Source organism: Nerophis lumbriciformis, linkage group LG02 (assembly GCF_033978685.3).
Source record: "Nerophis lumbriciformis linkage group LG02, RoL_Nlum_v2.1, whole genome shotgun sequence".
Taxonomy (NCBI): domain Eukaryota; kingdom Metazoa; phylum Chordata; class Actinopteri; order Syngnathiformes; family Syngnathidae; genus Nerophis; species Nerophis lumbriciformis.
This window is the reverse complement of record NC_084549.2, coordinates 55,454,987-55,471,302: the sequence shown is the minus strand read 5'-3', so window position 1 is coordinate 55,471,302 and position 16,316 is coordinate 55,454,987. Positions and strand designations below refer to the sequence as shown.

At 41.3% G+C, this 16,316-nt stretch overlaps 1 protein-coding gene across 1 annotated transcript in view; it reads left to right on the top strand.

Annotated features, from left to right (window-relative positions):
• Nucleotides 1–16,316, top strand: part of piezo1 (piezo type mechanosensitive ion channel component 1 (Er blood group)) — a 237,591-nt gene that overhangs the window by 148,073 nt on the left and 73,202 nt on the right. Inside the window, exons 21-23 of the mRNA XM_072916588.1 lie at nt 5,105–5,230; nt 7,793–7,993; nt 11,406–11,610. Coding sequence (XP_072772689.1) covers nt 5,105–5,230; nt 7,793–7,993; nt 11,406–11,610 — 532 coding nt within the window. The remainder of the gene's footprint in view (nt 1–5,104; nt 5,231–7,792; nt 7,994–11,405; nt 11,611–16,316) is intronic.

Genomic DNA, 16,316 nt, shown 5'->3' with positions numbered 1-16,316 from the left:
ACACACACTAACCGGTTACAAAATGGGAAATCCTAGACAAGAATGGTATCAACAATTCTTGCTTTACTAAAAATAACAAGGTATTCATTTAGAATAATCTGCATTTACTGTACATCATTGTTGGGTGCGGTTTGCTGTGTTTCTTCTGAATAAGGTAACCAATGAGTTGATATATTATCTTTTTATACGAAGCAGTGCAGTTCCACACCACTTCACTACGACTCTTGAATGTTTTTAATTAGTCAAAATGTATTTAGAAGTGCTTTTCATACATTCAAAATGCAACGTGCTTTACAGAATTAACAATTCAAATCTATGTCCCTATAATGCCTCTCCATCCATCAATCATTCCATCAATCAAAATGTATGTGTCTCAAAGGGCTGCACAAACCACAACGACTTCTTCACACAAACTAATGCAGTGGTTCTCAAAGTGAGCACATTTAAAGGGGAACTGCACTTTTTTTTTACATTTTGCCTATCCTTTATAATCATTACAAAAGACATGACATGCATTCTAAATATTAAATAAACTTAAATAAAAGTCTGCTTACAGCGGAGCCAACGGGAGGTCCTCTATTCCGCTCATAAAATCCACCCAAAAAAACATTCAAAATGCCCCATTTACATTTTGTGACATGAATATTGACTAATTAATAGTAATATTGTTACTATAAGCGCTAACGCAGACAAACTATTTATAGCGGTGCCATGATCACAAGCTGTCTGCCAATGTTTACATCATCGACTGCTCTGCTGATTCCTCGATTTCTTGCTCGTCAAACTTTATTGTACGTCATAAATCATACATCTCACCTGGAAATAGGACGAGGACGTATTCCGACAAGTTGATTCACTTTGACAGCCATTTTGGACCCAAAATGGCGAGATCGACGCGAAAAGGCGCTTGTTCCACCCCTCTTTTCTTCGTAAGGATTATGAGTCGTTTTTCATCTAAACGGGAATATAAGAACATCCTAGCAGTCGGCATCCTAATGACAGCAGACCTTGTACAGTAAGTGACATTTTATTATGTTTGTTGGCTCTCATGAAGTCTGTAGTGAATAATAATCAGTGATGAAAAAAAAATGCGATTTTTAAATTAATGCGCCGCATATGCTTAGAATGATCAAAATACCTAAATATTAAATGTGCCTGTTATTAAACTAGTCGCATGCATTGCTCTGGTGTGATTTTGGCCCATTCCTCCACACAAGCAGTCTTCACATCTTCAAGGTTCCATGAATTTCTTTTATGAACCTTGAGTTAAAATTATTTCCATAGATTTTCAATTTGATTCAAGTCTGGTGATTGGCTGGGCCATTCTAGCAACGTTATTTTTTCTCTTTGAAACCAATTGAGAGTTTCCTTGGAAGTATGTTTAGGATGGCAGCAGACTTTTGTCAAGAATGTCTCTGTACATTTGCCCATTCATCCTTCCTTCAATAATGTGAAGTTTACCAGAACAGAAAACAGCCCCACACCATCATGTTTCCATCTCCGAATTTCACTGTTCTTATGGTGTTTTTAGGGTAATGTTCAGTGTCATTACTCCTCCAAACGTGATGTGCATTATGGAATTCAAACAGTTAAAAATGTTTCTCCCATCAGACCAGACTATTTTTTCACAGTATTTACCTGGCTTGTCCAAATGTTCAGCAAGCTTTTTTTTCCAGCAATGGGGTTTTGCGTGGTGAGCGTGCATACAAGCCATGGCGGTGGAGTGCATTACCCACTATTTGTTTTCCTTGTAACAACAGTACCTGCTATTTCCAGGTCTTTTTGAAGTTCTCCACAGGTGGTCCTTGGCTCTCGGACAACTCTTCTGATTACTCTTTGCACTCCTCTAACAGAAGGAGTGCAAAACGTTGGCCTCAAAATGTTGGCCTGATTGAGGCCAACGTTCCCTCTAAGGTGCGCGCCTGCGCAATTGCTCAGGCGTCCTCTGCGCACAGCAAATTAATGCCGCGCAGGAAATCAAAAATCCCAACTAAACAAAATAAACACATTACAATTTATTCTGTATGATTTTGCAATGCAGCTCTGTGAGTGACAGGTGACAACAAGAGTGGCCCCAATGAATACAACAATCTTTGTCAACACAGTTCAAATATCGTCTGTCGAGACACTTTATGGACAGGAATTCCATCAATCACTTTATTGAGCAAAACTGTTTGTAACCACACCAAAAACATGAGTACAAAAAACTTTTATCTATAAAAACTGGTAATTTTCTGCCATACAAACCAGGCTTAAACCAACATTATCATCCGTCGTTTCAACAGAAGCAGCTCGCTTTCTCACCTGCACCAACACAAGCACTCATGGCACTTAGACAGTGCTGCGTTAATGGCCACACAAAAAGTCAGACAACCCCAACACCACACAATGTGTAAATGCCAGGTTGTAACACTCTGACTCTACAATCAGATGTGTGCTTATTTTACTGCCATTTATTAAGAATGTTAATCTAAGGATATTATTCATGAAATATTGTCACTAGATTTCATAAATGCTAATAAAAAGATGTATTTTACAGACAGAAAGTTACAGGAACTAAATGTAATCTCTGAAAGGGGTAACATTTCTTTTAAAGGCAGGACCCGCAGCCAGACATACAATACTAGCACATAGGTCATGAAAAACATGTTTTTTTGTTATTGTAAGAGGGCAAAATCACTTATATCAGAAAATTATTTTAATAAAACATTTAAATTGTTATGATGTCAGGTTTGGGACAGGTGTGACGCTGGTGTGGCCACAGTGTGCACGTCTGATGTTGTTCACATGTGCTTCACTGAATGCTCAGGGAGTTTGTGCGTTTGCTCACACACATGAAAAATTAGAGGGTACATTGATTGAGGCATGTTTATGGTTTAATGATTGGTTTTCCATTTATGTGTTATGGCCCCAACCGTGCTTACTGGAACATTCAGGAGCTTATATATGCACCTGTAACCAATGCCATGGTTATGTTTTGCAACAATAAGTTTGCTATAGTCTTGAGACATCTCTTTGCTTTTATCCATCATGAGATTAAAGTTAAAGTTAAAGTTCCAACGATAGACACACGCACACTAGATGTGGTGAAATTATCCTCTGCATTTGACCCATCCCCTTGTTCACCCCCTGGGAGGTGAGAGGAGCAGTGGGCAGCAGTGGTGCCCAGGAATAATTTTTGGTGATTTAACCCCCAATTCCAACCCTTGATGCTGAGTGCCAAGCAGGGAGGTAATGGGTCCCATTTTTATAGTCTTTGGTATGACCCGGCCGGGGTTTGAACTCACAACCAACCGATCTCAGGGCAGACACTCTTACCACTAGGCAACTGAGTAAGTGTCTGGTGAGATGTGTCTTGACTCACACTTCGGCAGTGAGACCTTTTTGTAGGCTATCAATTATGACTGAACCAGCTGATATTTATTTGCCATGACAAGGGGCTGGATTGCTGTTTGATAACTGATGGATTTTAGGTGTTGTCTTGGCTTTCCATACCTTTTTGCACCTCCATTTCTTCATGTTTTCAATACTTTTTTTCTCTGTGTCATTTCACATTATTACACACAACTTATTTTCTGATCTTATTTGTTCTACTTTCTTTGTATGTATGGATTACTTGAATTGTTCCCAGCATCTGGTGAAATGTACATATCAATAGCACTGTTGGAAATATATAGAAATGGTGATGTGTTAAATACTTATTCCAGCCGCTGTATTACATATAGCCTGCCACAATCTGGGATCAGGTTATAATATAATAAAAAGCTTTACTGACATTGTATTAAATGCTTCATGATTTATGGTTGCCACTCTTGGTCTGTGCTTTAAGAGAAATACATCCATCCATCCATCCATTTTCTACCGCTTGTCCCTTTTGGGGTCGCGGGGGGTGCTGGAGCCTATCTGAGCTGCATTTGGGCGGAAGGCGGGGTACACCCTGGACAAGTCGCCACCTCATCACAGGGCCAACACAGATAGCCAGACAACATTCACACTCACATTCACACACTAGGGCCAATTTAGTATTGCCAATCAACCTATCATTAGTAAATACTAAAAACAATACTATGCCTAAAGTACACAAATAAGACACGTAGCAGGTAAAACACACATTGGCAAAGACAAAACACAAATTGTAGTAATTACCGGTAGTTACACATTTCAATTGTTTCACTTACATTAGTTTGCGCTACTTGGGCGATTTAAACTCCGCAATTATTTGGCATCAAGCCAAACAGCTGCGTGCACGTCTATGTATCTGTATGGGCACAACAGGGGAGCTGAAACTCATTTTGCAGGTCTGGATGATTATTTAAGTCTTTACCCAAATTTGGTAATATTGTCTTTCCACCTTTGGAGAGGCATGTTTTAAAGCAGCGCTTGCTGGCGTGTGGCGTCACCTTGATCGATAGTATTGAAGCCCAAATACATTCATTATGTGCTTCACGAACCCTCTTTATTAACCAGTAGAATTGCCTTTATTTTCCATTTTTCCTCTCCACACTGTTTCTCCTTGTGCGCTCTGTGAGTGCGCGCGCGTTGACACACTTAACATGCACCTCAGCTCTCCCCTGCACGGCAACATGTGGATTAAAAAAGTACCGGTATTTTCGTGGTAGTTTGTTAGTACTGGTATAAAGTACAACCCTAATACCCTATAATAAAAATAGTGAAACTCTTTTTTTCTTTTTTAATTTTTGCAAATTTATTAACAAATTAATTATTAACAGTCTTTGCCATGATGCTAAAAAGTCCTGTTTAAACTGATCATCCTTGAGATGTTCCTACAGCTTAACTGGAGTCCACCTTTTCAGTTGGTTGGACATGATTTGGAAAGGCACACACCTGTCTATTTATAAGGACCCATGGCACAGCTCGAACCAAGAATGAAGTCAAAGGATTTGTATGTTTATTACATGTATTTATAGTTTGTCTATCCCTTTTACTTTTCATAATTTTGCAGCAGACACCTTTATCATTTTTCCAGTGATGCTTTGTTCCTTGGTGGGGCCTTAACACAGGTTAATTCAATTCAATGTGTGGTTATTTCGGTTAACAATTGTTGATTGTCCTGCTTAACAGTTTCTTTCTCTTTCCCTAACAGCCTCTGCAAAATGAAACCAACCTGTCCCAAAAGGAAATAAAGAATTCTTCCCTCTATGGGGCACCGGTGGATCCGGCCAGATGGTTCGGGATCAGGAAGGAAGCTACCGTACTGGACTATAGCAAGGTATATTGTGTGTACAGTATATGCTGAATTCGAGTCAAGCCCTCTTAAAGAGCATCTCATCTCCCATAAATGTTATGTTTTAATGTAAGGTAGGAACCCAAGATGCCAGGGAGGAACGAAGTTCAACAAGAACAATGTTTTTAAAAACGGAAAACATGTCTAATGTACCTACCTTGTTGGCATTGAAAAATAAACATTTTCATTGCTCCTAATAAACATGACAATTCAGTCACAAAGGATATTTATGGATATGTGTGTAGAGATGAAGATGTTATGTTCTATATACAGTATGTTCAAAATGTTTTTCTTGATTAGTATACTTTGACCAAATGTAGAAAAGGGTTAAGTGTTACACACTTAACCCTTTAAAAAAAAGGTATATATAGGGATGGAAATTGATAAGATCTTTCCGTTTCTGATTCCACTTTCAATTCTGTTTAAGGATTCGGTTTCTTTTCGGTTCTGTTATCGATTCTTATTTGGAAAAAAGAGAACAAAAGGGTAGAATAGCATTAATTTAGTTTACCATAGTTTAGAGGTAACATTACCTTACAAAGCCAACAGTGAGGTTGTTAAGAGGCACATATGTAGCATAGAAAAAAAAAACAATTGGAAATAAATATTCTTCTGTACAATTCAACAAAATAAAACATGTGGACATTAGGCAAGAATCTAACATTTAGTAACATTTTCAAAACTTGTGTCATCTCCCTCAAAAATACTGGTAAACTCAAAATAGTAGAATGGTTTGTATAGATTTAAAAGGTGAAACGATCATACACATAACATGCTACTCAAGATATTTCAAGCCTTCTTTTGATATATTAGTGATGATTATGGTTTACAGTTTATAAAAACCTTGAATTAAAAATCTCAAAATGTGGGGTCTTCACAAACTGTAAGCTATGACCATCAAAATAATAATAAAGGCTTGACATGTCTCACTTTGCATGTAATGAGTTTATATCACATATTAGTTTCACATTTAAAGTTGAATTGCTGACACGAATGGACTTTTGCCCGTAATTCTAATTTTATAAGTTTCACCTGTATAATGGAAATGACAGTGAAAATGTGTTTACAGGAAAACCGGCATTTTTTTCTCCAACTATGGGGACGGCGTGGCGAAGTTGGTAGAGTGGCCATGCCAGCAATCGGAGGGTTGCTGGTTACTGGGGTTCAATCCCCACCTTCTACCATCCTAGTCACGTCCGTTGTGTCCTTGGGCAAGACACTTCACCCTTGCTCCTGATGGGTGCTGGTTAGCGCCTTGCATGGCAGCTCCCGCCATCAGTGTGAATGGGTGAATGTGGAAATACTGTCAAAGCGCTTTGAGTACCTTGAAGGTAGAAAAGCGCTATACAAGTATAACCCATTTATCATTTATCATTATCTATGATTAAAAAGTCACCTCTTGAAAATCAGGAGCACTGTGGCAAATGGAGTCAGACTTTTGACCACAAACTTAGTCACTTCTTGTCTGTCCTGCATGTTCTCTTCCCTGCGGCGGTAAAAGGAGAAACTGTAGCACCGGGCAGTAAAAATGAACTGGAGCAAGTACTTACAGCCCGCCTCGGAGCCAGTCGGAATATGTCTCTAGTCTTGGTCATCTCAATGAGAAGGCATTCATTTCAATTTAACAAATAATAGCGCTAACATGATAGGTGGTGAGTTAGTACCTGTTGTATTCACGCCAGATGACGTGCTAGCGTTACTAGTCATTTCATGCTGTATGTTCAAATGTCTCAGCATAATGCACGTATGTCCTCTTGATGAAAAAGCAATCTTGCAATTATTACAAGTAGCGCTGGTGCAATCATTTCTTGTCAAATGTAATTTTAGAGCGTTTGTTTTGCCCGGGCGCCGCCATTGTGCTGTATGACGTCACTGTGCACGTTGCGTAATGATGTCATTATCAGCTGTGGCCTCGTTAAGGAAATAGTTAAAAAAATTGGAAAGCAATTTCAAGGAATTGATACACTGGGAACCGGTTCTGAACAGGAAACTGTTTTCGATACCCATCCCCAGTCATATGCCATACCCTAAAGCAGGGGTCGGGAACCTTTTTGGCTGAAAGAGCCATGAAAGCCAAATATTTTTAAAATGTATTTCCGTGAGAGCCATATAATATTTTTTAACACTGAATACAACTAAATGCTTGCATTTTTAAATAATACCAACATTTTTAGAGTACAATAAGTCTCTTATTCTTTTTAATAACATTGTTATTCTGAAGCTAACCAATAATAAATAAAATACTTCTTACCATTAATGCGACTTCTTGAACAGGTGCGGTAGAAAATGGATGAATGGATTGAAATCCATGAGAATGTTTTATATTTTGAACGTTATTTTTAACACTGTGATTACCAGCGGAATTATTCATTACTTATCGTGTTAAGCAATGTCAGCTAAGATTTATCTGAGAGCCAGATGCAGTCATCAAAAGAGCCACATCTGGCTCTAGAGCCATAGGTTCCCTACCCCTGCCCTAAAGCTTCAGATGTTTATGTATATTTTACACAAGTTTAATACAATATTGATCTGTTGACCTTTTTGCAGAGCCATTTAGTCGTGCTGCTATTGTTGGTGATCGAGGCCACAGTGTATCGTCATCAGGCTCACCACTACCGTCAGCTTCAACAATCTCCCCCGAGCATACCTGCCCTGTTCCCAGAAGCCACTAGGGACACTTTAGACAAAGGCCTCATACCATGCTTCAAGTACCTGCTCAACTACACGTTCTACAAGTTTGGATTAGAGGTAATTAGCGTATTCAGTGTTGTTTTCATAATGTTGATTTTACAACTTTTTGTTGTTGTTCAATGTTTCACCACTACATCCATGTGGTCAGAGGTACATACGGTACATACTGTACATTCATCATGTGCTCATGTGTTCAACTAAGGATTTTCATAGTCAAATCTAATTCATTAGATTTTACTTATACAGTAGTACCTCAATTTTTTATTCAGTTCCACAACACTGGTATCTTCATCAGCGTCGTCCATTGAAATGATTTTAAATAATTTCAAAACATCACAAGTTTAACATGAAAAACTAACTTTTAGTGAGAAATGTGTTTGAAAAACAATACATGTTACATAAAACTACAGTAGTTTAATGAAGTAATGTAATGTACAGCATTTACCTTGGAGGGCGACCAGAGAGATGTTGTTTTTTACGTTCGATTTTGGATATTTGCCACTATAGCTTTAACAGCAGTTCACCCACACTTTGCCCGGACCGCTCTTAATCATATGGGGGGCTCTAACGAGAAGTACCACTCTGAACACTGGCCATTTATACTTGGGAGAGCAAACCTTCTGCGGTGTCTCCTTTAAGCTGCTTCTCCGTCGCAAACACCATCACTAACTTCTCCATATTTTGCTGAATAAATGTCTGCCTTTTTGATATTGTACCCTGAAACGGACACTGGCGACTGCCCCCGCCGGGTTTGCTGCACCGTCACGATCGATCGTGTTTTGTTTCTTCGGCTTGTTGAGTGTCTTTCGCTTTTAAGACCGGATGTTTTGGGGTGGATCTTGCGAGGTTCATTCTGGCATTCGCTGCATTAGCTAACGGTGGGGAGGCTGATAACTCTTCTATTTCCTTTTCTTCTTAATTGCGGGGGCAGGCAACATACCAGTAACTCAAATGTTGCTGGCATTTTAAAGCATAACAAAAGCAGAGAAAAGCTTGTATCTAAAAAATACTAATAATTACAAACCCCGTTTCCATATGAGTTGGGAAATTGTGTTAGATGTAAATATAAACGGAATACAATGATTTGCGAATGCTTTTCAACCCATATTCAATTGATTGCACTACAAAGACAAGATATTTGATGTTCAAACTCATAAACTTTTTTTTTTTTTTTTTTGCAAATAATAATTAACTTAGAATTTCATGGCTGCAACACATGCCAAAGTAGTTGGGAAAGGGCATGTTCACCACTGTGTTACATGGCCTTTCCTTTTAACAACACTCAGTAAACGTTTGGGAACTGAGGAGACACATTTTTTAAGCTTCTCAGGTGGAATTCTTTCCCATTCTTGCTTGATGTACATCTTAAGTTGTTCAAGAGTCAGGGGGTCTCCGTTGTGGTATTTTAGGCTTCATAATGCGCCACACATTTTCAATGGGAGACAGGTTTGGACTACAGGCAGGCCAGTCTAGTACCCGCACTCTTTTACTATGAAGCTACATTGAACATGTGGCTTGGCATTGTCTTGCTGAAATAAGCAGGGGCGTCCATGGTAACGTTGCTTGGATGGCAACATATGTTGCTCCAAACCTGTATGTACCTTTCAGCATTAATGGCGCTTTCACAGATGTGTATGTTACCCATGTCTTGGGCACTATTACACCCCCATACCATCACAGATGCTGGCTTTTCAACTTTGCGCCTATAACAATCCGGATGGTTCTTTTCCTCTTCGGTCCGGAGGACACGACATCCACAGTTTCCAAAAACAATTTGAAATGTGGACTAATCAGACCACAGAACACTTTTCCACTTTGTATCAGCCCATCTTAGGTGAGCTCAGGCCCAGCGAAGCCGACGGCGTTTCTAGGTGTTGTTGATAAACGGTTTTCACCTTGCATAGGAGAGTTTTAACTTGCACTTACAGATGTAGCGACCAACTGTAGTTACTGACAGTGGGTTTCTGAAGTGTTCCTGAACCCATGTGGTGATATCCTTTACACACTGATGTCGCTGGTTGATGCAATACAGACTGAGGGATCGAAGGTCACGGGCTTAGTTGCTTACGTGCAGTGATTTCTCCAGATTCTCTGAACCCTTTGATGATATTACGGACCGTAGATGGTGAAATCCCTAAATTCCTTGCAATAGCTGGTTGAGAAAGGTTTTTCTTAAACTGTTCAACAATGTGCTCACGCATTTGTTGACAAAGTGGTGACCCTCGCCCCATCCTTGTTTGTGAATGACTGAGCATTTCATGGAATCTACTTTTATACCCAATCATGGCACCCACCTCTTCCCCATTTGCCTGTTCACCTGGGGGATGTTCCAAATAAGTGTTTGATGAGCATTCCTCAACTTTATCAGTATTTATTGCCACCTTTCCCAACTTTGTCACGTGTTGCTGGCATCAAATTCTAAAGGTAATGATTATTTGCAAAAAAAAAAAAAGTTTATCAGTTTGAACATCAAATATGTTGTCTTTGTAGCATTTTCAAATTAATATGGGTTGAAAATGATTTGCAAATCATTGTATTCCGTTTATATTTACATCTGACACAATTTCCCAACTCATATGGAAACGGGGTTTGTAGAAGTACTTCTTAAATTGAGGTACCACTGTATTTCAAATAAGTCTCAGCTTTACCGCCTATGTTTTCCACCATCTGACTGACGGAGACTTTATTTTAAGATGTGTGGAGAAGCTGTGCTCAGTAAAGGGGCTGGTGTGTATATGAGTAGGTGGCAGGTCGTGCATTTTGTACCTAGATAGGTCTTCAGTGTGGACCTAATACTATTACTATCATGTCGCAAAATGGATGTTGAGCTATGGCATCGTCAAGGTAGCATGCATACCTCGTAAAGTTGGTATGGTATGGTATTGTATTTGTCAGGTCGTGGTCGCATGATTTTGCGGTAGTTGTTTCCCCAAGATGCAGAAGGACGTCCGGAAGCAGTGTGCAGGTAAGAAGGATGATTTATTCAAAATAAGCAGGACAACAATACGAAAAAAAGAAACGTGCGTATGGCACGAGAAGCTACGGCAAAGCTTAGCAAAAAGACTAGCCAAAAATGGAGCAAGAAGCTAGTAATTCTAAACTCAGATCAAAAATAAACACCAACATAACTGTCATAAGACTGCCAGGCAGAGTATGGCGTGAGGGAGGAATAAATAGCTCTTTGATTAGTGACCGGGAGCATGTGAGCGTCCCGACTACTAATCAAAGGCAGGTGACAAAAATCAGCACCCATGGCAACAAAGAAAACAAAGAAGCGTACTGAACCAGAAATAACCAACAACTAAGGAAATACTAAACCAAACAACACATAACCCGGGCATCGGATCATGACAGTATCGTCATTATTGCCTGCATAATCTCTCTAGGTACTCCAACTCAAGTTTGTGTTGTAGCCAAAGCATTTTTTTTTACCCCAGTTCATCTCAAAAATACCCTTTTCTGTTTATAGATCTGCTTCCTGATGACTGTGAATGTGATTGGCCAACGGATGAACTTCTTGGTCATAATACATGGTTGTTGGTTGGTTGCCATTTTAGTGAGGCGACGTCGGGCAACAATTGCAAAGATATGGCCAAAATATTGTCTCTTTCTGGCCATCTTCATGATCTATCAGTATTTACTGTGTGTGGGTATTCCACCTGCTCTCTGCAAAGGTAAGTCCTTAATTTATGTTAAATATGAGGTCAAGTTCATTGAATTAAATGAAATGTTCTATATAGAACAGGTACCTTTCCCTTTTCTTAAAAAATAATAGCCTTATCTAACTTGATCATTTACACGACAACATGCTGTTTCTTTTCCTGGAACTAAAAGGTTTCTGTGGACCTGTCTGGTTTGCGTTTCCTCCGCACATCAAAGTTCAGACTGATGACGTATAGGAAGTGGTATATTTCTATATTTATTTCATCCAAAGAAATATACAATATTTGGTCAGATTTATTTGACTAAAGTGTATTAAAATATTAAGAAATTAGGCCGAGTTTTACACAAACGGTCATTGAAGGGTTGAAGGGGAACTGCACTTTCTTGGGAATTTTGTTCACAATCATTGTGAATGATACGGATGGATTTATTTTAATTCATTCCAAATATTGAATAAATGTAAATAAAAGTGTGCTTACAGCAGGGCCAATGGGAGCTCCACTATTTTGCTCATAAAATCCAATATATAACCATTCAAAAAGCGCCAACAATACTCAATTTACATTTCGTGACTCAAATATTAACCTAGTATTAGTAATATTGTTATTATAAGCGCTAACGCAGACAAACTATTTATAGCAGCACCATGATCACAAGCTTGTGTGCTTATGTTTACATTATCGAGTGGTCTGCTGCTTCCTCACTTCCTTGCTCCCTGTAAATTTATTGTAGATCATAAATCATGCCTCTCACCTAAAAAAGTAGATGGCGGAAGATATAATCTGACAAGTTGAGACACTTTGACGGCCATTTAGGACCCGAAACTGGCGAGGACGACACAAAAAGACGCTTGGTCCTCCGCCCCCTGCCCCTCCTCACCCCTCCCCACCCCTTTTTTTCCGCGAGGATTATGAGACATTTTTCATCTAAATGGGAACATATGAACATCCCAGCAGTCGGCTTCCTAATGACAGCTGACCTTGCACAGTACGGGGGGGGTGTATGTCCGGGCCCTCTACTCCTCTTACTTATAGCACACACACTCAAACATATTTATACTTTGGGGGAAATGTCCTGCGGGGAGGCATGGCGGGGGGATGAGGATTCCTCCTATGGGGCTCCAGTCCTCCTGTCGTGTCCCCTGCTCGTCCATCCCTCAATCTTAGCTGCATATTAGACACTTAGGATTTGGGGGGCTTGGTTTGGTTGGGACCCACCATGACCTTGATATGCCCCAATTTTAATCGCATTATTAGTTCCCACAAGCATACATATCTCACTCACGCTACAGTACACACATCAATAGGGACTGGAGGTCGGCTGTAACGGCTGACCTCCTAATTTTAACTACACTGTAGACACTCTGGGGGCCTTGTACACATGCATGGGGGGGTTGGGGTTCGGGAGTACGGCGCACCCCTCATTGCCTCCTTGGCCGGCGCGGGTTGCGGGGACTGCAGTCTGGTGGCCTGCCATTCTCGGGCAGAGACCTCGCTGAGGGTGTGAGGCTTTTATTCATTTATTTTTATTTTTTAATTTTTATTTATTTATTATTATTTTTTATTTTTTATTTTTTGTAATTATTTTTTTTAAATGTAATTATTATTTGTGTGTGGCGTCGCGCGGGTTTCGCTTCCTGTTGGGTGGGGTCCGTGCCCGTGTGGCCCGACCTTGCGCTGTGGGGTCTGTGTTGGTGAATTGATGCGGTGGCGGCACGGCCCCCTTGTCTGGTCGAGATGCTGTGTCTCGGTTGTTTGGGCGGTGGTGTGTTTGTACGGGTTTGAGTTGGGGGGGGGGGGGGTTAATGTCTCTTGTTTGCATGTTGGCGTTTGGGCTGACTGGCGGGTGGCGCTGGCTGGTCTCCGTGATCCTGTTGGCATGTGGTTGCCAGTCGCAGTTTTTCCGATCGCTTTGATATGATCGAGTGGTGCTGGCTGTCTGGGGGTATTGCAGCTGCTGTTTCTGCTGCTGTTTGTTTGTGGTGTGTGCGCCCGTGGCTGCTGGGTCCGGTACAGGGGGGTGGCTGATGTTGTGACTGGTGGCAGCGCATGCACGTGGTGGTTATCGGGGGTGACAAACTTGCCAGCTTCATATTCGTTTATTGTCGTGTTGGTTGGCTTGTCGGGTGTGGGACTGGGATGCCCTTGCGCACTGCCGCGCCGCCCTTCACGCCCGTTGTCATGCCGTCGTCTGGGGAGCGGGCTTGTCGGGAGTTGTCCCTGGGTGACGGGGGTGCGTGGCCGGACCTGTGGGGCTTGGGGGAGGAGATCGGCTGGTTCTCAGTGGGCAGTGGGTGCCGGGGCTTGATCGCTGTCCCGCCGGCCTGTGTATGGATTTGTTGTTGTGTATATACAGGTAAAAGCCAGTAAATTAGAATATTTTGAAAAACTTGATTTATTTCAGTAATTACATTCAAAAGGTGTAACTTGTACATTATATTTATTCATTGCACACAGACTCATGCATTCAAATGTTTATTTCATTTAATTTTGATGATTTGAAGTGGCAACAAATGAAAATCCAAAATTCCGTGTGTCACAAAATTAGAATATTACTTAAGGCTAATACAAAAAAGGGATTTTTAGAAATGTTGGCCAACTGAAAACTATGAAAATGAAAAATATGAGCATGTACAATACTCAATACTTGGTTGGAGCTCCTTTTGCCTCAATTACTGCGTTAATGCGGCGTGGCATGGAGTCGATGAGTTTCTGGCACTGCTCAGGTGTTATGAGAGCCCAGGTTGCTCTGATAGTGGCCTTCAACTCTTCTGCGTTTTTGGGTCTGGCATTCTGCATCTTCCTTTTCACAATACCCCACAGATTTTCTATGGGGCTAAGGTCAGGGGAGTTGGCGGGCCAATTTAGAACAGAAATACCATGGTCCGTAAACCAGGCACGGGTAGATTTTGCGCTGTGTGCAGGCGCCAAGTCCTGTTGGAACTTGAAATCTCCATCTCCATAGAGCAGGTCAGCAGCAGGAAGCATGAAGTGCTCTAAAACTTGCTGGTAGACGGCTGCGTTGACCCTGGATCTCAGGAAACAGAGTGGACCGACACCAGCAGATGACATGGCACCCCAAACCATCACTGATGGTGGAAACTTTACACTAGACTTCAGGCAACGTGGATCCTGTGCCTCTCCTGTCTTCCTCCAGACTCTGGGACCTCGATTTCCAAAGGAAATGCAAAATTTGCATGGTTGGGTGATGGTTTGGGGTGCCATGTCATCTGCTGGTGTCGGTCCACTCTGTTTCCTGAGATCCAGGGTCAACGCAGCCGTCTACCAGCAAGTTTTAGAGCACTTCATGCTTCCTGCTGCTGACCTGCTCTATGGAGATGGAGATTTCAAGTTCCAACAGGACTTGGCGCCTGCACACAGCGCAAAATCTACCCGTGCCTGGTTTACGGACCATGGTATTTCTGTTCTAAATTGGCCCGCCAACTCCCCTGACCTTAGCCCCATAGAAAATCTGTGGGGTATTGTGAAAAGGAAGATGCAGAATGCCAGACCCAAAAACGCAGAAGAGTTGAAGGCCACTATCAGAGCAACCTGGGCTCTCATAACACCTGAGCAGTGCCAGAAACTCATCGACTCCATGCCACGCCGCATTAACGCAGTAATTGAGGCAAAAGGAGCTCCAACCAAGTATTGAGTATTGTACATGCTCATATTTTTCATTTTCATACTTTTCAGTTGGCCAACATTTCTAAAAATCCCTTTTTTGTATTAGCCTTAAGTAATATTCTAATTTTGTGACACACGGAATTTTGGATTTTCATTTGTTGCCACTTCAAATCATCAAAATTAAATGAAATAAACATTTGAATGCATCTGTCTGTGTGCAATGAATAAATATAATGTACAAGTTACACCTTTTGAATGCAATTACTGAAATAAATCAAGTTTTTCAAAATATTCTAATTTACTGGCTTTTACCTGTATATGTGTGTGTGCATGTGGATGGATGGATGTAGGTATGTAAATGTGTGTATGTATGTAGATGTATATATGCATATGTGTGTATGTGTATGTATATGTATATGTGTGTGTATATGTATATGTATGTATGTATATTTCTGGGGGTACGCTCTGGGCCTGCTTGTCAGGTGGGGGTCGGCGCCTCAGGTTACTGCATCCGGACTGCGTGTCTGGAGCTCCTGGGTCCCGCCGTCCATCCCTTCCGGGTGCCCGTCTTGGTTGGGGCCTGCTGGGTCTCGTTCCCGCGTCTATTGTGGTAGCTTGGTGCTGCAAGTCGGCCAGCTGCTGGGGGAGTGACCTTGTGTGTCAGCATGTCTGTGATCTTCTTTTAATAATTTTTTAATATATAATTATTATTATTTATTTATTCATTGATTTTTTAAATATATTTTATTTTAATTTTTTTTAATTTTTCCCCTCCCTCGGGGGGGGGGGGGGGGGGGATTTGACAGGGCGGTTGCTGGTTGTTCCATCTCCATCGTTGGGGTCCCTACTAGTGGGGCGGGGGCGGTATTCCCGTCCGGTTGCTGGGAGTCTCTGGGCCCCCCCGGGCGGGGCATCCTGCCTTTCTGCCCGTGTGGGGTGTGGTCTCTCACTGGCTTGAGGGCTGGCTGTCCCCTGCTTCTCCCGTGCTTTGTCCTCTGCCAGGCGCGTCTGTCTACGTCTTTCCAATCCTCTTGGCAACTTTTTTTCTAAACAGCTACTAGCGACAAATTTTGCAACTTTTTCCAGTGTTA